General features: G+C 41.2%; 1 protein-coding gene across 2 annotated transcripts in view; it reads left to right on the top strand.

Moving 5' to 3' along the window:
• Window positions 1-26,788, top strand: part of hdac5 (histone deacetylase 5) — a 60,736-nt gene that overhangs the window by 8,500 nt on the left and 25,448 nt on the right. Inside the window, exons 2-6 of one of the 2 annotated variants that reach the window (XM_005468590.3) lie at window positions 4,618-4,777; window positions 21,304-21,399; window positions 23,544-23,791; window positions 23,872-24,016; window positions 24,115-24,220. In XM_005468590.3, coding sequence (XP_005468647.1) covers window positions 4,756-4,777; window positions 21,304-21,399; window positions 23,544-23,791; window positions 23,872-24,016; window positions 24,115-24,220 — 617 coding nt within the window. In that variant the 5' untranslated portion in view covers window positions 4,618-4,755. Of the gene's footprint in view, window positions 1-4,617; window positions 4,778-9,040; window positions 12,731-21,303; window positions 21,400-23,543; window positions 23,792-23,871; window positions 24,017-24,114; window positions 24,221-26,788 lie in introns of those variants that run through there. The other variant, XM_005468589.4, reaches the window with a different exon arrangement.

A 26,788-nucleotide genomic window follows, 5' to 3' on the forward strand; every position in this document is an offset into this window, starting at 1 on the left:
GGACCTGGCTCATTAATGCTGTTAATTACACCTGTGTTTTTCCTCTTTTAACATGTTTGCATATCTGCTGGGAAATGATCCGTCCACAGCTGCATCATCGTAAATGCACTCATTTTGTTTCAAAATCAGTGATTGGTGTTTGCTATCAGTAATGTTGGTTGCATTTGTGTCGTATTGTTGACGATAAGAGCAATAGTGACTTTATTTGGAGGTCATATGATTGTTCTTCAGCAGCTTTTTCTGGGAAACATCTGTTCCTCTAGCTGATCTCCATTGTGTTGTAGTGCTAGGTCAATATGTTGAGCTCCTTTTTAACACTTAACTGTCCTCTAACTGCTTAAAAAGTCTGAACTAAAAATCACAAACATACAGGTCGTATTTCTTAAATATGCTGAAGCTATTCAGTCGGTGGGATTGTTAAGGTGGTAGAAGGAAATGATGATGAATCATTTATTTTCATCATGATTTATGTCTCAGTTTTGTGCTCAGCTCTGCTGTTTTCTTCAGAGGTATTTCATTTTTCAGCTTCCAGAGCTGAAACATGAAGCCGGCTCCTTTAATGGCCACTTGAGGCCGGTTCCAAAAGCGAGTCAGTCCCCGTAGACTTCCATCATAAAGTAGCCAACTTTACAGCATTAGAAACATATTTTTTAGGGTGGTTTTGGCTTCTGTGCTTAATTTCCCTTTTCACACAAATCTGGTTGAAGTTTTAAATGTAAATTTTAAGTCATCAACAGTTGGTGGTGTGGCTGCTTTGACTGACAGGTGTGCAACACAGGCAGCAGTAGGTGGCATCTGCTTGGCCTCTCCTTTCTTTGTTATTAATCTGGACCTCTTTACTTTGGGTGTGGTGTTTGAGGATTTTAATGTATTTCTAATGGATTACACGACTAAAGTATAGATTGCTGTGTGGTAAAGGTTCACAGAGGGTGGAGACTGCACGAGCTGTCATAGTCTAAGAACTGGGGTACACCCTGGTTAGTTCATCATCCTATCAGGTAGGACTGGGCAATATATCGAGTTTTTAAAAAATATCGATATATTTTTATACGAGATATAAGATGTGACAATATCGTTTATATCGATATAGTCTATGTTACGTTATAATTATACTTGTGGAGCCGCAGGTTTGCCTCTCTTTCGTCCACTTTTGTCTCTACGCAACGTTACTCGACCTCGCCTCTCCTTCACTGAACACAACTCCCCCTCCTCCCCCATCGCTTCACCTGCAGGCAACGGCAAGATAGACACAGCAAATCTTCGTTAACGAGTTACCGCGCATCGCCCCGTGCGTGGGGCTGGACAGCGTCAACGTGTTAACAAGCTAACCGCGCTAACGCCATGCAGCCCACAAGGGCTGCACAGCCTAAGATCCTTTCATTTTCTCAAAAGTTGACTGCGTGCCTTATGTATGAATTCTGGTTGTGCTTGATGACCCCGAACCGATTTTATGTGATACACGGCGCTCAGCAATACGTCAATAAATGTTTTAGTACGACTTTGGTAAGCTACGGAGCTGCACCGCTTGATGGATTGTCGGAGCATTACGGCTACCGAGGAGCCTCGCGGAGTAATACGTACTGTGCGTCAACGTAATATTACCGTATTGTGTGTGTATAAGGACCATAAATGGCACCTGTTCAGAGACATGGTTACGAAGCGGATTTCAAACTCCAGGCTGTCAGTCATGCAGTAGAAGTTGGGAACAGAGCAGCTGTGAAATCTGTCTATGTTATTATGCTCAGTGTCTGTTAGTTTACATTTTGACTGCACAATTGTGAGCTCTTTGTTATGCACAAAAACAACATTGTTTTCTTTTATTTATGGAGCATCATTATTTAATAAATACTCATAATTTATTTTTGAGTAGTTTTGTACATCTACGCTGTATGTTAATAAAAGTGCCTGTGTGACATCTGGGACACAGCTTTGACTAAGAACTCTCTTTTTGTTCTTACTTTATGGCTTTAAAAAAAATATCGAGATATATATCGTATATCGCCATCCAGCTAAAAAAATATCGAGATATGAATTTTGGGTCATATCGCCCAGTCCTACTATCAGGGCTAATGCAGAGAGGCAGAAACTATGACCAGTTTAGCATCAGCTTTTAACTTAACAGGCATGTCTTTGGACTGTGGGAGGAACCTGGAAAGAGCCCATGCAGACACAGGGAGAGTGTGAAAAGTGCTGGCAAACAGCTTCAAAGCGCTGTATAAGAACCAGTCCATTTACTATTTACCATTTACCAGTTCAATTAATTCAGTTTTAGTTATATGGTGCCAAATCACAACAACAATAATACAAGAAAACAGAGAAAACCCCAACAATCAAATGACCCCCTGTGATCAAGCACTGTGGTGACTGTGGGAAAGAAAAACTCCCTTTTAGGAAGACAGGATGAAGACATGCTGTGGAAGAGAGGCAGACATTAATAGTAACTAATGATTAAATGCGTGGTTTCAAGTCTAATCTTAAAAGTAGAGAAGGTATCTGTCTCCTGACTCCAAATAAAAACAGGCTTTTAAGAACCTTGTTGTTGTGAGGCGACATTGAAAGCCAGTGCTCCGCTGGGCCACCAATTATTCCAGCTTTATGTGTATTCCCAGCCAGTCTCTAATTCCAAGTACTACCCAGGTCCGACCCCGTCTGAGATCACATGAGCTCAGATGCAGCCTGGTTGTGCTCGAGTTTTTCTTCTTGTTAAAAGGGGAGTTTTTCCTTTTCACTGTCTCCAAGTGCTTGCTTGTTGTTGGGCTTTTCTCTGTAATATTGTAGGGTCTTTACAATATAAAGCACCTTGAGGCGACTGTTGCTGTGACTTGGTGCTATATAAAGGAATTAAATTGAATTTGTGGGCATATGTAGGCACTCACACGTAGGCTTGTTTTTACCTGCATCTGAAAAGCAGTCCAGTGTACTTCGACCATTCAAAGCCATTATAATGTACAAACAGGTTAGTTGACTACATGTGTTAAAAAGGTTTATTTTGAGCCGATTCAGCTGCAGCTACAGGCGAGTAAATGTTGGATGTACGTGACATTATGACAGCGATGAAGAATCCGCCCACGCTGAGATGTCCCCCTCCATCAGTTAAAAGCATTAATCGACTGCTATCAGTGTTTGGGCTGAGAGCCAGCAGTCCTCACACAGCTGCCGCCACGGCTGCTCTGTGTCGGTGTGTGTGTGATGTGTCCAAGAACAAATGAGTGTGTGTGTGGTTTGAGTGACACAAAAAGAATGGAGGAGGTGTAGGGAATGGAAGATAAATGCATTACTTTAAATCACATTACAGCTAAGTAGCCAGGGACTTAGCTGCAACACTTAGACACACACACCTATTACACACTTTATTGGGAACTATTTAGGGTGTCAGTATGTTTTCCATAAATCCTTTTTCAGTACAAAACCAGTAGGTGGAGCCAGAGGATCAAGCAGCATCAGTGAGCCTCGGGTTTTCTCTGTGTTTGAAATAATAAAACAAATGTGCTCATTATTCTCGATCAGAACACAGTTTGACATATAGCCAGTGTGGATGTCATCATATCAGATTGTACTTCATGATTCTTTGTGATGTTATTGTCATATCTAGAGCAGGGATGTGAAACTAGTTTTATATTGTGGGCCACAGACTGCAGGACCAATGAAACAGCCTTTTCTGTCAGTGTAGAGAAACGTAACTGAGCATTTAATCCCTGCAATGTTTTAATATAAGACAAACAAAGTGGGATTTCAACTGCACGTCTCAGTTTCTTTACATGATAAATGTGCAAAAAGACAGAAAATTTATAAAGTTTTGTTAATTCACTGCTTTTTTTTTTTTGCATTTAAAAAAATGTGGACCCACTATAATAAAAGCAGACATTTCTGTAGTAGATAGTGCAAAAAGTCTTGTGTGATTTAATTGTTTTTCTGTGAGTTTGGTGTAGTATGAATGGATGGACTCTTTATCAGCAGGAAAACCTATAGAACTTGTGACAGTTCAGCTAAAAGTTCAAAGTATATGCGATGGTTCATAGTGTCCTAAGCCTTCCAGCGGTCCAGATTGGAGTCTTTGCTGGGCCAATTGTGGCCCCCAGGCCTTATATTTGGCAAAAGTGCATAGAGGTGACGGGAGAATCTGTCATAAAACTGAAGATTTTATTACTACATATATTGCTAGCGTTTGTAAGAATAAGACAGAGTCTGTATAAGTAGCTGGATTATTGGATGTGAGCAAGTGCTATAAAAGGCTGTCAAATAGGGAGATTTCAGAGATTTAACTCAACACTAAAATGTTTAAGCTGGCATCATTGTTTTTAATGAAATATTTTATTGACGTGTGCCAATAGAAACATCTTCACAGGCGTTCTCAGGCTTTTGGACACATCTGTGAAAAGTAGTGAAATAAAGAACTCCAACTATACTGTTGCTCTGACTTGAGCTCTGGGAGACAGAAGAACAGAAGCCAAGAGAGACATTAAGCATGGTAATCTTTGCAGTTAACTGTCGAGCAGGATCAAATCAACCTGCAGTCCCAGTTCGTCTGCTACGCTGTGACTGGGCTGTAGCTGTTTGGTTGAGGTGTCGGTTGTTTTGAGTGTGAATGCTGAAGAAAGGCAATTTTGTCTTTTGCAGAAAGACGTCGAGAAGAAGGTCTGAATCATCCGTCTGTCCTTCTACACATGGCCGACTCAGAGGACCCGCTATAACCCACACACACACGTACACACACACAGTGGAAGGGCAGGGGAAAGAAGTCCAGGTTCAGCCTTCATGAATTCATCACACCCCTCAGGTAAGTCTTCTTCAAACAGCATGATATGTAAATAGTTAACATCATTGGTCCTGAATCCTGGAAGCGTAAAACTGCCCAGTTTGGACTGGTGAATGTTCTTATTGCTAATGTTGGATTCATTTTTTCATACAGTGTCTGTGTTTAATGTGTCAAAGTTCTAAGCTCCCTGATAAATCCATATGAGCAATGCAAACTTTGGCCTTGTTCTTGTGGTTGGGTTACTGTGCAGTGTGATTTTGTTGTTGCGCTTTGAGCTCAGGTCAATTATACTGAGCGCTGGCTCAATAAGGTGCTGAGTGCTGTGTAAACACTGTGAGTACGACTAAAAGGCTCGATGCTTCAGCAGCACTTTCTAGCAGATGTTTGGCTCATCTAAGCTGTCAGTATCAAAAGCAGTCATGTCATCATACTGTAGGTAGCTTTACTCCAGCTGCCTGACAGTGCTAAGTGTGTGTGACTTACTCCTGACTTACTCCAGACAAAGTGTCTGCGCAAAGACCTCTGCAGCTCGCTCTGTGCTTTATCTACCGTGTTTTCTCAAGTCAGGTCAAAATTTAGATTTGGCCAGGTCAGAACTGACAGCCCTGCAAGACTTGAGCTTATTTTATAGAGCTGTGTTGGTTTGAGAGCTTGTGCCATACTGGGCAGCATGTTTGTAGGTACATCTTGAACAGTTACTTTTACTGATTTGTATACTGGCTGTTGCATTAGCATAAGGAGCAAGCTAGATCCAGTTACAGAGTGTTACACTGTGTTTCATCCATCTGCACAACAATATACTGTGTGTGTTAAACATACAAAACAATACTGTGTTTACACCAGCAAAACAGACCTAGGAGGGGTGCTCCCATCCTCGTTTAGTATAACGGTGATAATATGCACATGTCACAGTATAGTGTATAATTACATCATGTTGGTTTTTGCCTTTGTTACACAGATATTGTGATGATTATTATCATCCACACAGATCAGAACACGTCAACCTGATCGTTTTCTACAGGAAATCGTAAAATACTTTTCAGAAAGAACGATTTTGCTCAGTTAGCCTTTTTCTTTCTGAGCTGCACAAACCCTCTGGAGTCAATCGACACCTCGCCCTGCTTATAGAACCTGCTCGGTCAGTGTAAATCATATAATCATCATTCACATTCATTGCATGAATACTAAGCAATGGTAAAGATCACCTAAGATATTAATTAGTTCCATTTGAAGCTATTTTTGCTAACATGCTAATGTTGCTACTTTAATGAACAAGTTTCCTGAAAGTGCATGCTCCTCTGAGTAAAATGAATGTAAATATTTTATTTGGTTGTCATTTAATAAAAGTGAATACATAACTGTTAGGGAACCTTAACAGCTGTGTTAAAACACAGCTTGTAGCTCAGTCTGTGCATTTGGTGGCTAGCATCGGTGTCAGTCTTTCATTACAGTAGCTAGTACAGTACAGTAGCGTGCCTCCACCAGTGTGTGAATGTGAGAGTGAATGAGTAGTGACATTGTAAAGCGCTTTGGGTGCCTTGAAAAGCGCTATATGAAATCCAATCCATTATTACATGAGTTACATGTTACATGATCGTCAGTTACATGTATGTAAATGCATTGTGTTGTGTTGCTACGTAAGACAGCAATAAATAATAATAACAACTTAAGTTTAATGATAATGATAATAACAACAATAGTAATAACTACACTACTACTACTTTCTTGTTCTACTACTGCTGGATATTAATAATTATACTGAGAATAAAAAGGAAAAAAGAAAAGACAAATAAAGCATTAATGAAAAGTTGAATGGATTGAAATATTGATAAAAGAGGGTCGGAAGTGGAACAAATGATGACCCTCGACACTGGTGATGACACAAGATGATCCTCATTGGGATTAATGATGGTGTTTTGGGGATGGGGTGTCATTCTTGGCCAGGTCAGCAGTATTTTGTTCTCTATTCAGTATACTTTATATTAAGTATAAAGTGTGTATAAGTTATTCTTATCTGCTTTTTTGAGACATCTAATGGAACAAAAACACATTTTGCACACACCTGTCATCCTGCCAGAGACTGTATTACTAAAAGTGGCACAATTACATGGTTGACTCGAGCGCTGATGGCAGTTAAAGTGCACGCCGCTTTTTTAAAAAAAAGTAAAGCTTAACAGTTGATGAGTTATGGTGCAGCTGTTGTACCGGGGAAAGTATGGGACTAATCCGTGGACAGATGATTATAAGTTGTATTGTAATAGCATTGTTCTAACGATGCACAAACAACACTAGTGCTATTTGTTAACTCAGAGCTGATATTTGGTTCTTTACCATCTTAGTTTTGCACATTATGAAAGAAATCAAAACTGAATGAGGATCTGATGGTACGGTCACCGGAGCAAGCTGCAAATCCAAAGGCGACCACAGCATTTAAATCATTACATTGTACAAAACATGCTAAATTGAGCATGTGCAGTCAAGTGAGAGTAGTTTGGGGTGAGAGATGATCTTTGAAAGGATGAAAAGTCATTTTCTTGAAATGTGCTTGCTTAATTTGTTTAGCTAGTGGAGTGTAACTTCAGTGTAGGGCCTCAAATCAAAACCTTGATTATTGAACAGTTTACAGTTATTGATTGATTATTTTATACACACATGCTCATTTCATTTTTCATTCATTGCTCATCTCGACTATAAACAAAAATGAAAACTCAGCCTTGACAATGACACCAGAGCATGCAGAAGGATTTATTAATAAGCCCCACGCCCCCGGTACCGGGGGCAAAAGGGAGGAGATCACGTTTAATCGGTTATAACGCCGGTTGAGAAATATAACTCCAGACATGTGTGGTATCCACAGAAACCTCAGAATCTCAGCTACAATGTCATATAAACCATTTCTACAACCACCAAACACACCGCAAACAAGCCGCGATTAAACGAGCAGTTACGTAATGCGCAGAAGTCCGCTAAACACGCAAACGAGAACCAGACAGTCTTCATGTAACCGGTTATAAATAGGCTGGCTAGCTTCCAGGGCTATCACTGCGTAAACACACGAAGTTTGACCACGATCGGACCAAAATTCACTGAATTAGCCGCAAAAGAAGAAAAAAATTAGGCGAGAATAAAATCTACTTCCTTTTTCTGTGTTCCAGTCTCAGTAACTTTGACACAGTAATATCCGCTTTAATATTTACACCTCTGATTAAATGTCCCAAGTGTTGGCTTCATTTTGATACAAAGATTGTAAGGACGGAGTTTGTAATTGCAGAGAAATAATCAATTTAATTGAGGCATTGCATTTTCCAGCAGGAAGCTCAGAAAACCCCTTGGGGCTCAAGAGGTTAATGCATATAATTTGAATGGCAGCAAAAATGCCAGTGTCATGGTGGTACGAGAGGAAAGGTGAGGGGGTCAGCACACGTGATAGAATTCATCCTCTGCACTATAGACTAAAGGTAGTAAATGGTGGTAATTGCACATGTGGAGAACTGACCATCATTGCTATTCCTATGTCAAGCTGCTAGCATGCTGGGAAAGAAAAGCATATATTAATATATTACAAGTCTCTGGCTGTCGTTGCAGACATGTGCTTTAACGAAAGTAATAAGTTTTTGAACACTTGTGAGTCATCCTCGTTTTACATCATCACTGGTAGGCGTATGTTTAAGGGCACTAAATGCTGGGACACATGACTTATGTCAGAAATCTGAGTGGACCAGGTTGGAGTCTTTAAATCGAGTTGCCGACAGTCCTCATGATTTTAAAAAATGCTTGATATTTGCTACTGATGGTGTTAGTCAGGTGAGGGAGACATTTTTCATTCACAGTGAATGTAACGACAGCTCTGACTCCTGCTTTGCTCCATGTGCTGGATCGCATTGGTTAACTTCGTTCGTGTTTGTATATGTGTGAGTAGTATGTACCTGTGCGTCCTTCCCACGGCTTTTTTGACAGCTTTGTCTTGGGACGAGTGATGGGGTGACTGACTGGCTGTAATTTGGTTGTCATGGATACAGATGTAGTAGATACACGCGCACACGAGCACGCACAGACAGCAGTGTGACTCCAGGGGTTGATGCGCCTCAAATAGAAACGCAGAGATGAGTCATCCGCCAAGCTGCTGCAGTACACACAAACACACACACACACACACACACACACACACTCACCTTTAGTAGATGTGTTTGGTATGTTAGACCACTGAGATGTCAGACATGTTGCCTGGACAGTCGCGTCCCTTTCACTTGCTACCATAAACACACGAAAGGCTGATTTTAAGGTAACAGCACAAGTCTTTAATAAATAATCATAGTGTTGGATAACAGAGCAGCAACACAGCAGCCTGTTCGGTGTGCAACAAGACAGGACACTTCAAATTAACTTTCTGTATTTACATTTTCTCCCTTTGCTGTGTATATAGTCTTTACTTGTGAGTCATACTGAGGCAGCCTTAGATCTGCTGGAGGACACAGGGAGCTGTTTACACAGGAGGTGAGGATGATGAGGGAGATGAAGGTGATGAGGAGGAGGTGGGATAGAAGTGATGATAAAATGATTCAAAGAAACATTTCTGGAAAGGAAACAGCAGCGACAGTGGTCAACGCAGAGATGAAAAGCAGACAAATACATGAATTAGACGAGTCCTGAGCTGGTCTGCTGGATTTGTTCGTCTGTTAAATGTATTATCACTGATTACACAGAGCTCGGTTTGTTCTCCTCTTTTGTTTTTCTAATCCTTGCACTCTGCATTTGCCAGCAGCAGAGACACCCCATTATATTTTGTTACAAGGACCAAAACCTATTCTTAATGTGTAGCTTCTGTTATGACTGAATGCTGAATGGAACAAACAAATACTATAAAGAGCAGTTTCAATGAATAATATCCACGCTGACAGCAAAGTGAGCCGTGTAGCTTCTAGTTACAAAGAAGTCTTTGCAGGATTCTCTCTGACATTTTTCTATTGGAAGTGAGGTGTTTGCGCAAAGTGATGTAGAAGACTGTTTCTTGTCCAGTCTTTTTTTTAAAAACCCCATCATGACACAATTTAAATACCTGATATTCCCATAGATAGGCTGACGTCCTTTTTTCTTTCAGACACACAAAACATGAAGAGATTTTCCTTGTTTCATTTGTAATGTGTAATACTAAACAGTGGCTTTAGACTACCTAAAGATACTATCTAAGATGATGTCTTTGATCAGTTGTGTCTATATGTGTAGACATGCTTGAATGGTCCAGTATAATTGAATAGGTCAGTGTTAAATAGTCTAACAAAAAAGCACTTCTCTGAAAACGGTCCAGTCAGGACGGGACTGAAAAATGTCGGAAAGAATAGAAGAAAAATTTTGACAGATCTTCTGAAGCCTGGAGAACGACTGCTCAGGATCAGAATATAAGAAAAAAAAAAGGTCTGGCTCACTGGAAGCAAAATGGGAAGAAATCAGAGGTGACTTAAGACTTATGCACAGTCTTGTAGTTATACTTAATTTAAATTCCATTTTGAAAATGACATCTTTCAACAAAATGTGAAAAACCTGTTGTGAGTTTGTGTCCAAAGCATCTTTGTATTGTGTTTAAGAGATTTTAACGGAAGCCTAACTAGATCTGGGCTGTACTTTCACTACCAGCTTTTAACCACAAGGTGGTGCAAGTGAGGCTGTGTACTCTTTGTTTAACCCAGCAAGTCCTTAAGACCACAGACGTATTGGCAGCCTGGCAAGTGGCAGATGCTCTTAAAGAAATGGTGGTAGTGAATAGGAAAAGTTAAGTAGCCATCAAATAATAACATCTTAATACAACCACTGGTAAAACACTGTTATAGCTAATTCAAACAAGTGTCTTAAAGGCTTCAACTTTTCTTTTCAATAAAAACTTGTTTAAGGGTTAAGTGAATGAAGCCTCACAAAAACAATGATTAACAATATTGTTAATGCAATTTAACAGCAAGTACAGCTTAAAGCTGCAGAACCATTTGCAGCACCAACCTGATGGTGGTACTAAATGGAACAGTTATCAGGATTCCTCCTCTGGGAGATATGAATGTTGGCCAATCCTTTGGCTGAATGTTGACATATTTTATTGGTCAGGTGGAGACTTTGGCCAGCTGGTGGCACTAAATGACCATTCAGCAGATGAGTAGGCTTTATCCTCTTGGCACTGTGGATGCCTGGAGCTGATATCACACTGCAATCTTACACTGACTGTGCCATCCCCCAGTGCCCGCCGCTAGTTAACATAAACACCTGCATGGCCACAATTTGTGCACCCAAAAAAAAGGGGGGTCGTGGACCTAGCAGAGCGAGAAGAGGTCCACAGTGCCCACCCACACTCTTTGATTGACATACAGTATTTGGCAAGCACAGCACAGAAACATGAAAGCACCCACCGCCACCCTCCCATCCCCACCCCAGAGCTGCAGGCTTACTGCTCCCTCCTTCTCTCCTTCTCTCCCCTCTCTCTGTCTATTTTTATCTCTAGCTCCTCCTCTACCCTGGCAGGCTATTTTCAGCACCGTTCCCCCACCCCAATCGCCTGTGTTTGTAAATGCTTCTCTTCTCTTCTCTTCTCTTCTCTTCTCTTCTCTTCTCTTCTCTTCTCTTCTCTTCTCTTCTCGTGTCCTTGCTCCCTCTCCCTTCTATGAAGTAAAATGAGCTGTTGTTGACTTTTCTCTGTATCCATCTAACTTCCTTTCCACCCAGTGATCTACTTTCAGCCTCTCTCTCGGTCACCCTCCTCCCTCTGTCTCCTGTCTCTCTGTCGACGTTCATTCAGTAGCTCAGTGAGCGTTTCTCACACACACACAGTCATCAGTGACTCTCAGTCAGTGAATATTAGCCGTCTGACCAGCAGCTGTTTGTGGTCGCTGTGTGGAGCTCCACTATCCTCTGTCCTCTGTCCTGTGATAAGAGGATAGCGTACCATCTCCTCTCCTGCTGCCCATTTTCTCAGTGAGGACTAAAAACTCGCCATCCCAGCGTTCTTCCATTTCCTTCTCTCTCTGTCATTCTCTCAGTGCTTCGTTCTAATTTTGGAAACATGGAACCTCGGGGAGCGCTCTCCCAAAGCTATTTACGTCCTTGCCTCTCCTCCTCCTTGCTCTCCTCCTCTTCCTTCTCTTCCTCCTCCCTCTCGTCAGCCAGGAGGAGAACAGCGTGAGGATTCTTTGATGCACACAGAGCTGGGGAATTCGGCTGCTCCTCTGTCTGTATTTTTATTGTGTTGACGAGGCTGCAGGAGCTCCTCTCGTCGGTCGCTCCTCGCTCTCACAGCCTGTGGGTGACTGGATTTTCCCTCGCAGCTGAATGGATGAAACAAACTTTCTTTTCCTTCCATCTGCTACACATCCCAACAGCACTGGAGCCAGCACTGTGTTTCTCCGTGGATCAGGACTCCAGGTGATGTAGATACAGTGAAATAAACCAAAAGACTACACAGACACTTTTCAGGTGGTCTCCTTTGGCTGTTGACATTTTGATTGATCTGCAAAGCCCAGCCGAGGGGAGGCTTTCTGTGGGCTGCAGCCGAGACGACGATATTAGAAAGGAGGAGTTTGCTCAAAGTGTCGCCCGCTCGTCATCACAACTCGAGCCGAGCAGTCAGAGACGGCAGAAGCTCCAGGAGTCCGATGGAGACTGGATTACACAAGAAAAGCACAGAGGTGTTCGATTATTTTCTTTTCTTGTAATTCGCGGCCGTTTCCCGCAGAAGTTAGTTTTGAAGTTTTTAGTTTAACTGTATGGGTCTACGGCATGCCTGCGTCTCGGATGAAGAAGTGACTGGTTTAACAAAATAAAGCGCCGGCTCTCGCCTTGGCATGCTGTTGCATCCCACCGTGTCAGGATTGTGCGCCATGTTGCAGACCATCTATGAGACTGAGTCCTGTTTTTCCTCCAGCAACACAGACAGCCACCATCAGCCTCTGGAGCTCCTGAGCGGCAACAGGGGCTCCAGCGCTGCCATGCCCACCGCTGGTGAGTCATCTATGGGAAAGTAGGGGTGGGGGGAGAGGGAAGGTGGGAGGGAGGGGTGGGGTGCTGCGGTGTACTGGAGGTTTGATTAAAACTGATGAATAATTTGACGTTTTCTCTCATAAGGAACGCCTGTGTGGTATTTGTGTTGAAGTTTGTCAGCTGGAACAGCAGCACTCGCAGCTCGCTGAGGAAACGATGGTACCTGAGTACCATAAGTGCTCGGTGTCCACAGTTTGCGTCAAACTGTGCACTCTACAGATACATCATACACATATTTTTAGATTCAACGTGACTTCCAACATCTCGTCTGTATCGTCTTCTCGAGCAAACACATTGAGGATAAATATTGATGCATGTGTTTAGAAATCATAGATTTAATTAGAATAACTGTGTGCAGGTTTCCTGTGCTAGGCATCAGTGCTACAACACAAAAGATAGCCAACCTCACAAAATATCCTGGTTCCATAGTTTATCCCCGCACTACAGTTAGACATTTTCTCACAATTGGAACTTTCAACTCTCTTTTTTTAAAAATCAAAATATGTGTAAAAGTCTCTCTTTTTACATTGAAAGAGTAAGCTCTACATTTTATGTTAAAACAAAAAGAAAAAAGGAATCAGATTTTTAGAAATAAAGTGCAGTTGACGAGCCTGACAGAAGGTCAAAGACAGATGAGATTCAGTCTTCTTTGTAAGAAGAATATTTCACTCTTAAAGCAAAAGAGTAGCTCTCGCTCTTCTTCATGTTTCTAAGAGAAGAAGGGCAGAAAGCCCCGACCACTCTCTCTTCATCTCTTGCAAAGGGTCTGAGTATTTTTGTAGTTTATGCAGATGGTTTCTTTTTAGCTATCTCAGTCTGGACACACTTTCTGTCATTCCGTCTCATTCTGTAGATTTAAAGTTAGCTTTGGGAATCCTTTGGTGATCTTTAGGAAATTGTCAGTGTTTTAATTATTTATTTTTGGCTACTCCTATAATGCCAAACACAAATGTACACTAGTAGGAAACATGGGTGATAAAATGGATTTTCTGAGGTTTAGTTAGAGTAGAACTGGCCAAACAATGGTGCCAAAATGAGGTAAAGCAGTGTTGAAATGTAGCTTGATGACAGCAGGCTGGAACAAAGAGGATGTATATTGACTCTAATCTTTGTTTGGCTGCAGTTACAATGTTGGCTGTGTGAGTGTGTGTGTGTGTGAGTGTGTGTGTGTGTGTGAGTGTGTGTGTGTGTGTGTGTGTGTGTGTGTGTGTGTGTGTGTGTGTGTGTGTGTGTGTTCAGAATTAAAGACTTGCAGAGATTGAAAATGCTGTTAATGAAGTAGCTTAAGATTTGTTAGATTTAGATATGTAGGGGCCCAAAATTCCTTTAAATGAAGTAATGAATTTCCTCGTAGATTGCAAAATAAAAACAACTCCCAGATCAACACACCTGTTTGTTTATATCATTATAACTGGTGAACCATTCACACATCTTAGGCTTCTCAAAGAAGAGAATGTCACGAAAAAGAACTTAACATATGAACTTTGATCTCACTTGTACCCTGAAATATATCGAGTCTTCTTTTGTTTGAATTTTGATTATAGCGTATAATCAAAGCCAGCCTCTCTGATTATTAGAATATTTCGAGAGATATATTACAACACACAAATGGCCCAAATGTTCAAAAATATGTTTGTCTGTACACCCATGTCTTTACTCCGTTACTCCTTTACTGTGGATTACTGCGTCAGTGCATTGTAGTTGTGGCATTGCAAAGCTGTTATTGAGGTTTCTTTGATAGTGGCCTTTGGCTTTTCTGGATTTTCGAGTTTGGGAGTTTGTCATTTTCATCTAGACAGTACTCCAGAGATTCTCTGTAAGGTTCAGGTCAGGTGAGTTCGTTGGCCAGTTTCATTTTGCACTGTGGACAAGTGCTAATACCTAGAAAAAGAAACATCTCCATAAAGCTCGTCTGCAGATTAAAGCATGAAGTGATATGGCATCACAGAGACTGTGGAGCCTTCACACTGCACTTAAAACACTGGGATATTGGAATATCTGGGATATCTTCCTTTACGTTCTTGAGCCTTGATTTCTAAATGCAATGCAACATTTACTTTCATCTGAAAAGACTTTGGGCCACTGATGAACAGGTAAGACATTTCTCAAGTCTTTGGTTCAGTAGTGGGTTAATCTTAGGAAAGTGACAGATGTAGCGTCTTTTCCTGAAGACGTCTGTGCACAGTGGTTCTCGATGCACTGGCAACAGCCTCAGTCCATCCTAAGTTTAGAATCAACTTTTCTTGACCATCGTCTCAAGACTGCAGTAATTCAGGCTCCCTGTGGATCTTTTCCTTTCACACTTTTCCCTTCCAGTAAACTTTCCATACTTTCACACAGCACTCTGTGAATCCTGTGTATCCAGCCTTTTCAGCAATGACCTAATGTGGCTTTCTCTCATTGTTGCAAGCATCAGTGACTGTTATCTGAACAACTGTCAAGTCGGCAGTTTTCCCTTGATTGTGGTTGTTTGTATTCTACTAGAGCAAGAGAACTGTCGTGTATCTCTTGCTCTAGTAGGCTGGAACTTTATGTAACCTCAAAGTAGAAGTTCACCTTTATAAATTGTGGAAAATAATGAACTTTGTATGACATTCTATACCTAAGTAAGAGCTTGCTGTCACCTATTGCTGCAAGTGGATGTTACAGGCTCCTGTTGTATAGATAACCCTGTAATGTATTTACCACCCGTCAGCAGTATCCTTTTCTCCTATTGGTAGTTGATCCAATCCCTTGTCTCAAAGTTGAAAGTTTAAATTAGTCCCTGCCCACTATGTGTCATTAAAGGTTATTTTGGCTTTGTAAGTAGCTTAAATTCATTGACGTTCACCACACTATAATCACTGCTAGTCTGTGTGGACGCATCTGTACAGTCATGTTTATATCCACCACTGTCTGTTTTGGTCTCCACCGCCAGTTGTAGGAAATGTGCTCTGCTTTGTTCATCCGATACTTTCTCAACTTGTCCATCTGCTTAACTGTAAGCATTCAATGAGAGCTTTTTGTACTGTAAACTGTTGTCTGATGCTAAAATGACCAAGCAAGATCACAACCGTGAGACTCAACTGAAAGCTATAGAGTGTAAAAACACAATGACGAAATATACAGTGTTAAACGCTGAGGAGGCCTGCTTCATGGGGGTGATAATTCTTTGAGGTTTCGTTACTGTTACTGGTTCCCTTTACATTGTACGTGACCACTGAACCCTGAACTTGAAATATAAAAACATAATTTAGTGCATCTTTAAAGCTACGTATATTCTGTGGCACAATTAATTGTACCAGATGTTCTCAAGTACTTTCAACCCAGTGTAACACAACAGACAAGATCCACTGTGGATGACCTACAGTCTGCCATCCCATAATGCTTAACCCACCCATCAGTCTCTATAGCAACACCACACATGTGACTCCTCTCCCTCTCTCTAAGCTTCTAATTTGTCTAAAGTACACACAGCCATTATACTATTTTTACCTCACTCTCCCTCTTCCTCTGCCTTTTCTTTCTCTTGCTCTGTCTCTCTGTCTCATGGCTTTTTTTAGAGTGTTTTGCAGGGCTGACGTCATAGTGCCTATTTTCTTTTAGCAATGCAGAGTGAACAAGACAGGGAGAAAGAAAGCAGGAGAAAAGAAAAATATTGGTTTCCAGAAATACCTCCCAGCAGAAGCAGCAGAAGCAGCACCAGTGTGAAAAATGAGTGATAGAACCAGAGAAGGAGTGTAAAGTCATCCAAATTGGACTTCAAACTCCACATCCCTGATGGGATACATCATGCCATTTTCAAAATATTTGCAGTGACAAATCTTGGCCAACACTTAGTAAAGCATCTTTGACTCTGTCTGGATACTGACTGGATCACAGTTGCTTTAAAGCAGCCACATGAGGTATTCCTGTCAGAGGCAGTAGTGGGAATTTCCCAGTTACTAGATTGTAGGACTGTAGCACTGCAGCCAGGCTGACAAAGAGTCGGAGCCAAGCATTCCTTTGACCTGAACTAGTAGACTTCATTCATTTCCTCACAAATAAAATATTAAATATTCAAAAAATATTCAAAACCACCTTACAGGCAGATACTTTCAGTAGTACTGATAGACTCTTTCTCTCTGATTCATTTTTCCGAGTTAACTTCAGTAATTGTTTTCCTCCAAATCATCATCTGTTAGATTCCATTCCTACAAAAGTGCTTAATGAAGTCCCACCATTAATTAATGCTTCAATTTTAAATATAATCAGTCTCTATCTCTATTACTGGCCTGTGTACCACACGCCTTTAAGGTGGCAGTAATTAAACCTTTACTTAAAAAGCCATCACTTGACCCAGCTGACGTAGACATTATAGGCCAATCTCCAAACCTGTTTACATTGTTCTACTTTTCTCTTAATTAATCTTTTTATCTAGTAGGTTGACAATTTTCCTGAAGTATCTTTGGCCAAACGGAATCTCTTGTGTTGGTGATTTCAGTGCGTCCTTGTGTGATGGACGGATGCACACAGTGTACAGACTTGCGTTTATGGACGTAGCGTTGGACGATTGAAGCTAACAATCATTGCATTTGTTTTCTTGGTCCTTATCCATTAATTATACTGCAATTTGTGGCGCATTGATTAGCCACTTCAACTTGTTGTTTTAATAAAGAGGACATGGAAAATTCTGAATTCTTGCTAAATTACTAATGCTAGCTCTGTTTCCATGCAACCACAGATAGTACCTGATCTCCGATCAGTGAAATCAGAGCCAGCAGCAGGTTATCTAGCTTGTCTATCTACTATTAATCTACCCTCAAAGACCAGAAGTTTTTCCACAATGTGCACGCACAAACTAACAGTCCTCCTAGCTTGCCCAGCTCAAGCCAGTGTTAATGGCATATGCACACACTCATCAAATCGACTGGTGCTATGTATTCTAGGGAGGCAAGCAGACTTAAGCCTGCTTACAGAGTTAACAACTAACTGTGACTGCATGATGACAGTGATTTAAAGGATGATGGACACATGCAATGAGAGAAGCTCATGGGACAGAACACTCTTTGAGATGCAAGGAGAAATTTTGATGTTTATTTTTTACATGTTACTGGACAAGCAGTGGTGGCTTTGCTTGCCCTGATTGAATGCCACTGATGAACATTTAGATTTAACCATTTATTAATTTTTGCCATTGAAGCAAGCCAGCAAAAAACTGGATGGGTGATCTATTTATAGATTTATCTAAAAGGGATAAGCTAAGCGAAAGTGTGGGCAACCAATAAAAACACACTTGGCAGAGATATTTTTTTGCTAAGATATTTACTAATTCCAGCTTTTAAAATGAATAGAAAAATATCTATAGATTTTTTTGTGTTTCTTTCTTTAGTGTTGCTCAGACACAGTGAGCTGTATGATGGCATTCCCTTCCTGTAAACATTTTTCCCCAACTTTATGACATTAGCATTACTCAATTAACTACTAAGACTACAGGTAATTAAAAGAATAGTAATCATTTTTCACTTCTATTTGAGTTTAATTTTTCAAAAAAAGGTTTTTGAATTAGTTTAGTTTCATGGAGTTTCTGTAGTGGATTTACTACCCTCAGTTTACTTTTTACTTCATGTATTTTTTGATTCTTTTTTTATCTTTTGAAATGTTTGGTCTTAGTTCAGTATTATTAGTTTTAGAGTCTTTTTAATAGAATTTAGATTCTTAGATGTGGGGTTATAATAAAATAAAAACCCTTGCACTATTAACAGATCTGGGGCTTAAGTGAAACATATTGGCAGAGACATTTCCTCAGTTTTTTGTTTAACTTTGGATCTTTTTTAAGTACAGAATATTATTTCAGCTAATTGGAGTTCCTTTTGAGAAGGCTGGTTTTTGTTTTTCTTTCAGTTCACCAAACATGTTTCTTCACGCCTTCATTTTTAGCTTGCTTTATAATAAGCTCTCTGGCTTTATGAGGTTCATTCATTTTCTTGACCTAGTCACTGTGTAGAAAGTGTGCCTGTGTAACTTATTAGGGCCAGGGTATAATGACCAGTCTGTCCTCGTTTCCATCCAGATACATTGACTGGACGAAGTGGACTCACAGTCCGTCTTTCATTCTTTTTTACTGCATCTGCCGTGGTGCATGAATGACTGCGTGGTGCTGCAGTGAGCGGTAGTCAGTTAGAAGCTGATACTGGATGATTGACTAAAATGTTGCCTGAGCCCTGCCTCTGTGTCAGACTGTACGTTAGTGTGTGTGTTTACCAGACTATAAATGTCTTCAGTTTGACGTCAGACGCTGGCTGCTGTGGAATGCTGCTCTGTTGCCAAACGGACTGTTGTACCCACACTCACAGACCGGTCTCTCACGTACACACACATATACAGACAGAGTGTGTGTTGTAGTGGAAGGGGAGACACGTGCGTCACAGTGAAACTCCAGAATATTTGTTTAGGTAATTTGTGAACGGCTGCACACATATGCACAGACACACTTGTTTATCCAGAGCTCCCACTTTTTGGGCATTTTTGGTCACAAACCAGCAGCCTGAAAAGCTTCTGCTGATTTTATATACCTGTGTCATGAAGCACTTGTTCACTCGTTGTAGATCCACTTCATGTTTCTCTTCAGCTTTGCTATGATCTGAAGCCAAAGTCGTCACAATCTCCCAGGACAGGGCTAACAGGCTTGGCCCTACTGTGGATGTTCGTGTTTGATTAGCTTAGAAGCCGCGTGGGAAGCGTCGGACATCAGAGACCAATCGGTCCAACTCAGAAAGGTCAAAGGTCAGACTTCACAGTAGGCAAAACCTAATTAAATTTCCTCCCTGGTCTGCAGACAGGAAATGTCCTGACGTCACAGCGTGCTGCAGTGTGTGGCGTTTTCTAAGAAGTAGCCTGATCCTCTTGCAGGGGTCACCAGGAGAGCAAAGCCCTTCTCCTGGACACAGTGATGGCTGCTGATGGAGCAGGAATACTAGGACCTCTCTGCCCCTCTCTCTCATTACTCTCATCTTTTACTCCCAGCACTAAATTACAAATGACCAGAGTATCCGTCATATGGGAGTGAAGAAAGTAAGAAAACAGATTTGTATTGGTTTATTAAAGTTACCTTTCACATTTTATCTCACACCCCCTTCACTGGTATGGACATTAATCTATGAAGAAGAAGAATGTTTTCTGCGTCTTTCTCAGTCCCTCTGAGGTGCGGATCTGCAGCTTCTCCATCCCAGCATACACACTGTGTGTTGATGGTGACAGTGCTTGTTGGTGCAAATGTAACACTTCTTTTTCTTGTAAGGGAAAAACACAAACAGTCTATGAAAACATTTAGGGAACGTTCAAACATTCAAAGTGAGAAAGGGAGAGTTTTCCACTGCCAGGCTCACAGTTCATCTGGCATTGCTCCAGGTATCTTATATCAGCAGCCTGGAGTGCACATCATTATCTAAATTACAGGTTATCTTATCTAAAATATAAACATGGGCTAATGATCTAAGTAAATATTAGCAGACAGACTGTTATGGGTGCGTGCATTGAGTCCAACATGGTTAAAACGTCATCTGATCTCCCAAAGTCCTGGACAGCTACGCAGGACCTTCGCCATCCCCATCCCCAGTGTTAACCTGTTGCTTCTCTGCGCTTCCAAGAGCCAAAACTAAAGAATCAGTCCAAATGAGATCATACGAACTCTCCCTCTTTCTCTCTCACTAACATTCACTTATACACACAAGTGATCAGTATAAGCTGATTGGAGCTGCTAAGCTGATTGGAACCTTCCGATCCAAGCGCTGCTGAGTCTTGTAGCTTAAATGTACTTGTGAAAAAAAAGAAGAAGAGTACATTACAACAAATGCAGAGAGCGAGTGACGACAGTCAGCTTAAACAGAGTACATTTCTGTACCCACACGAATGATGCTTCTTTTCTGTTAAAATGAAGCCGTCCTTTTAAGTTATTGTGAAAAAGCCTTTAAGAGAGTAGCCAGTGTCCAAGAGCAGGTTTTGTTTGTAGGTTATATTTACAAAAGTGACCAATTAATCAGTATCACAGCTCGGAATTATTAATCAGAGGTCATAGTCTGTTGGCACACTTAAAAAAAATCAGCTGCTAGGCTTAGCTAGGCTTTGTCTGGAGCAGGAAATCAATACGAATCTGGCATTTCAATTAAGAACAAGTGTTACTGGTGGACGCCTAAAACACTCAATTCTGTTCCTGTCTCTTTACTTGCTACTTGTACTACTGTAATAATCTGTCACTATTAGTGTGTAAAGCACATGTTAGCATGTTACTGCAGTGTCCTTTAGTGTAGCCATGCTGAATAAAGGCTGACTAAAGCACTGAAACTCAGTGCTACCCACTGCTAGGCTAATGCTAAGCTTGTGAATATTTTTAGGCAGCAGGACTGTCCCCCTCACTTTTCTTACAACACTATCACAGCCCATCTGAATGACATGGAAGCTGTCTGTATGTGGGTGTGTATGGGATGAGTGATGCAATAATCTTCTGTGTCCCTGACATTTTCCACACTAATCAATCACTCATTTCTCTATTCTCTCTCTCGCTGTCTTTCCTGCAGTAGTGGAGGTGAAGAGCAGCCTCCCATCAGGCATGCAGAGCCCAGTAGGAACAGCAAGCGAGCAGAGAGGAGGAGGAGGAAGTGGTGGAGAAGGTGGTGAGTAGGGAGTCCTCTAAGAGTCCTTGAAGTGGGAGGTGTGTGTCTGTGTGTGTGTGGTGGTACAAATTTTAAAAAATAACCAGAATGTGGGAAGTGAAGTGTCTGATGCTTCAAATTTGACACTCACAGTGTGCCTAATGTGCCTCACCCCAGTGAATGATATACATACCTATGGCTATGTATGTCATATATATCATGGACAGTGTGCAAGAAGGATGTAGCTCCCGTGATGTCACCCACCGGTTTGGGAAGTCCTGGTACGAAACTTTCAAATCAGAGTTGGTGTTTGTGGGTTTTTACAAACCCCTGTGATGAGCGAGTGGGGATCTGACTACGACGTTTCATTCATTAGCCGGTGTAAAGTGTAAAATCCTTCTTTAGTAATATCAGAATAACCAAAACTGGGCTTAACATGGGCTCATAGGCTACGTTCACACTGCAGGTCTTAATGCTCAATTCCGATTTTTTGATCAAATCTGATTTTTTTGTCTGCTTGTTCACACTACAAATAAAATGCGACTGCAAACGCGCTCTAGTGTGAACGCTCAAAGCGGCCCGCATGCGCAAAAGAAGATGTCACACACAACGCGCTCTGTTTAGACCCAGAGCAAACAATATTGTTTGACTGATGGCCCTTAATATAAAGACTTCAGACTTTACGTTTCCCAATTTTTGCGTCTGTCCAATTTGGCGTCTGTCTTGTGTCAGTGACGTAAAAGACGGATTTAATGCGACCTGACCGTTCACACAGCAGTCGCTTTCTAAAACATCGGATATGTATCGGATTCAGTACCACATACGAAAGTGACCCAGATCGGATTTGAAAATATCGGATTTGTGCCGTTCACACTGTCATACCATGATATGGGTCGCATAGGGTCAAAAAAGTCGGATTTGATGCGCTTTCGCCTGCAGTGTGAACGTAGCCATATTCAAAGTGTTTACAGAGGTCACTTTCACACAGAGCACAAAAAAGTATGCAGGTATGAGGCAGCCAATCAGGACTGTGCTTAGTCTTTACATTTCAAGCACAGGCCTGATTGGATAACAAACAAAACCTTCTCCAAAGCATCTCTTCTTATTTTAGCAGGTTGTAAACATCTGTGAGACCATTTGCTGGACTTCAGGGGGAGAAATGTTGTGCCACTCCTGCCTGATAGATAGTCCTGGTTCTTCTTTCTTATAGTTTTCTCACAGTTTAATGAAGCAACCATGAGACCATGGTGCTGTAATAGATGCAGGGTACAGTTTAGCATTGCCTTGCTGAAATATGTAAGGCTTTTCCTAAAAAAACATCAGCTGGATGGGAGCACAAGTTTCTCTCAAACCTGTGTATAGTTTTCAGCACTGATGATTTACAGATGTGCAAGCTTCATACCATCCTTTGAAGTGAGCACTAATACTGATGATCTTTAGTTTGGAGGGCTGAGCTTCTGTTTTTGCCAAAAAGAATTTCAAATTTCTAATCATCTGAAGACAGAAAGGTTTGCCTCAGTCCGTTTTAAATAAGAAGACGGTGGTGTTTAATGATCATGTTCACATAGTGCTTCTTCTTCTTCTTTGCACAATAGAGCTTTAACCTAAGTTTGTGGATGGGACGGTGCACTGTGCTGCCTGAGAACCTGAAGATCAGGGTCATCCAAGACTGATTTTTGGCCTTATCCTTTTTGCACAGAGATTTCTCAGATTTTCATAATCTTTTGATATTACTGCTGTAGATGATAAGATAGTCAAAGTTATCACAATTATACATTATACAAGACCCAATTCTGTTACTGACATGCTGCCAATAAACCAATATCAGATGCAAAATGTTGCTCCAGCTCATTTTATTAACATTTACCTTTGCAGCCTTTAGTTTCTCACCTTCTAACTTTTTGAAACATGTTGCTGCTGTCAGAATATAATATTTTTCATAAAATAAATAAAAGATCTCAGTTTAGATTTTAGCTTTTAAATACGTCCAGTGTAATGGCTGCTGTAATGTTCTTTAAACACTTTTGCTGTAAGGAAATAAAAAAAATAATAATTAAGAAATGGAAAAAATGCAGTAATTCAAAACAGACTGCAGACATGCAGAATCAGAAGCTCAGCTGTGCACTTGGGTAAAGTTGATGCCATGTTGTTTGTGACATTTCCAGGTGGGAGTCCAGGAGAAAGCCCGGGAGGAGGAGGAGGCCCGGTGGACCTGCGAACTGAGCCCAGGGTGGGGTCTCTCTCCGGGGGTGGAGTGGTGGACACAGCCCTGAGAGAGCAGCAGCTCCAGCAGGAACTCATTCTCCTCAAGCAGCAGCAGGAGCTCCAGAAACAGCTGCTATTTGCAGAATTTCAGAAAAAACACGAAGTGCTAACAAGACAACACGAAGTCCAGCTGCAGGAACATTTAAAGGTGAGCTGAAGCACCGGCTCTCTTTTCTGTTGCCTTATTCCAGGAACCATTCAAAAACCTGTGTGTGTGTTTGTGTGTAGCAACAACAGGAGCTGCTGGCAGCCAAACGACAGCAGGAGCTGGAGCAGAAGAGGAAGCTGGAGCAGCAAAGACACGAAGAGCAGGAGAAACAACGACTGGAGCAGCAACTGCTGCTGCTGAGGAACAAGGAGAAAGGCAAAGAGAGTAGGTCATCCTGCTGCTACTCGCAGACCACAGGCTGTTTGCATACAGACAGGGAAGTGGCCTGATTGCTTTGTGTGTTTGTGTGTGTGTTTTGGAAGGTGCCATTGCCAGCACAGAGGTGAAGCTGAAGCTGCAGGAGTTCCTTCTCAGTAAGAAGGAACCTGGTTCTGGCGGACTAAACCATTCCTTCTCCCCAAAGTGCTGGTGAGAACCAAACCTGTTTCAGAGTGTGTGTGTGTGTAGAAATTGTAAAGTGTTTCCCACTGATGGTTTGACCTTCTGAACCAGAACTACAGAGCCTCATATAACATGCACTTAACACACTTAGCTATGAAAATAAAACACAGAAATAAAACAAAGTAGGACCTGAGAGATATCTTGGAGTGGAGTGTGAGGGCACTGCTTTACCCACGATATCATAAAGTTGTGTTTTTGTTGTCTTGATGTAGAGAAATAAGCATTAAAACACATGTTGCTTTGGTTTTACACAGTTATACCTCGTTACCATGGTTATATGTAGTATTTGAGGGCACATGATGCAAGTTGGTGAGTACCTCTATCTCATTAAATTGACAGTATACAGTTAATGTACTACAGTCATGTCTTAGGTCACTGGATGGTAACATAATCACTGTGACACCCTGTGTGTGCATGGTGCAGTGATGCACAAGCAATGACTATGGCTCAGCAATAGCAATAGTAAGCAATATTTATCTATGTGGCACTTTTCCAGACACGAGTCACAAAGTGTTTTATGGAAAACGCTGTGAATAATGCAAACAGTGTGAAAGAAAGACTGAGGAAAAACGTGAGAATGCAAAAATACTGTTCGGATCATTAAAGAACATGGACATTAGATAAAGAGAAGTTACAAAGACAACAACGTACACAGCAAAGAAGAAACCGAACTGGTGCAAAACACGTCACTCAAACACCGAGGACACTGATCTGTCTTCAGCTGACTTTAACAGGGTCACAGCAGAGCTCACAGGTGCAGGTGCAGCCGTCCACAGGCCGGACTCATGGTTCCAACAATAATGTAACGCTGTTAGAGCTGAGTGACCAAGCTCAAGGGTGAAGATGAAGAATTTAGGACACCATGCAAGGGACCCTGCGATGCTCTGTAGGAGGAAACATTCAGATTGGCTCCTGAATGCAACAGAGAGACGTTGAGGGTTGTGCTGGGCATTGATTTCTATTTCAATAATCGATTTGATTTGAATCAATTTTGACTCAGACAGTCAGAAATATTATAATTCTGATCATTTATCAGTACTGACACTTGTGAGATTTCATCAGAGGTGTAAGCATCACAGCAGATGCCTTTGTGTCAAAGTAACTGAGGATAAAACAGAAAAAAACATGAAGGAGATTTTCCTGGTCTGGCTTTTTATAGCAGATAACCTTAAAAATATTCTGCAGTAGATCAAAAACTGAAGAAAACCATGAATCAACATACGAACATTACCTGATGATGCTGAAGTGAAGCAGAGCAAAGTTACAGAGGCTTTATTAGAGACACAGCTAAGCGTTTTGCAATTTGGCATAAATTTTAAAAAATTTACATTTCTTTGGTATTGAGATCAGGCTTTGTTGTCGGAGGTCATTTTTGTACAGCACTGTACACAACAGTAGACTGGTTCGTAATAAGCAAGCAAATAATGCAGAAAACAGAGATTTGAGATGGGAAACTGTTCTTGAAGCACACTGAGAGGAAGTGCAGGAAGTGTGATTTTATCGTGGTGGAAGCAGAACAGCCGAAGTAAGAGGGAATTCATGACGATGTTTATCAAATGTGAGGCGTAGTTTTGATCTTTTGCTGCTCGTTCAGTGAATTTTGGTTGGAGAGCGACAAAACCTGCAGCATCAGAATCTGTGAGCTGTCGGATTTCAGCCCTGACGGCGTGTCCGTGTACGTGACGTCGGGTGAACGATCCGCGCTTTGTGTTTACGTCTTTGTGCAGAATCCGTTTACCTGCTCTCATTTGCTGTTTTAGCTGTTTAGTGGTTGTTGAAATAGTTTTGTGAGCTTTAACCTGAGATTCTGGCATTTGTGGCAAAATACATATGTATTTAAAAAACGATTCAGGATTTACTTTATTTTATTGAAGCTAAAATCAATTTGAATCTGGAAAATCAATTTTTAAACCCAGCCCTAGTTGAGGGGACTCTTATGTAGACCAGCAGTAGCATTTTTGAATTTGGGTGGGAAGAGAGTCGTGTACTTTCCCCCCTTTTTATTTTAGTAAATGTTTCCCAGTTTGTTGAACTTGCCTCTTGAGTATTTTAGTGCTGTTTATCTAAATAAAAGTTCCCGCCTGTAATAAAACTCCAGCAGTTTCGAGTGCTCCAAATTAAAGTTTGGTTGTGTTATCTTAATGAGGCGCTGTCTATGACAGCTATTAAAGTTTCATTATCACCTGTTCTAACAGAAGCGTCACATGTTCAGTTTTCCTACAGCAGAGCAGACCAAAGATTTTCCAGTTTTGATCCTCCTATAGAAAACGTCGATCCCAAAACTGCTCGCTTTGTATTTCCAGTGAGCTGAGCTCTTTTTCCTTTTCTGCTATTAATAACTGCTCAGCCACAAACCCATCGTTCTGTGATGTATGTTTTTTTTCAGTCTGATGTGTGGATAATCACCTGAATCATGTTAAAAAAATATTGCTCCAACACCTCAGACACATCTCCATAACACACGCTAACATATCAGACACCTACGCCTGAATGACAAAAAGCTGTCACTTCCCATGTACGTAATGTGTTCCCTGT

This window comes from Oreochromis niloticus, linkage group LG4 (assembly GCF_001858045.2).
Source record: "Oreochromis niloticus isolate F11D_XX linkage group LG4, O_niloticus_UMD_NMBU, whole genome shotgun sequence".
NCBI classification, from domain to species: Eukaryota; Metazoa; Chordata; class Actinopteri; order Cichliformes; family Cichlidae; genus Oreochromis; species Oreochromis niloticus.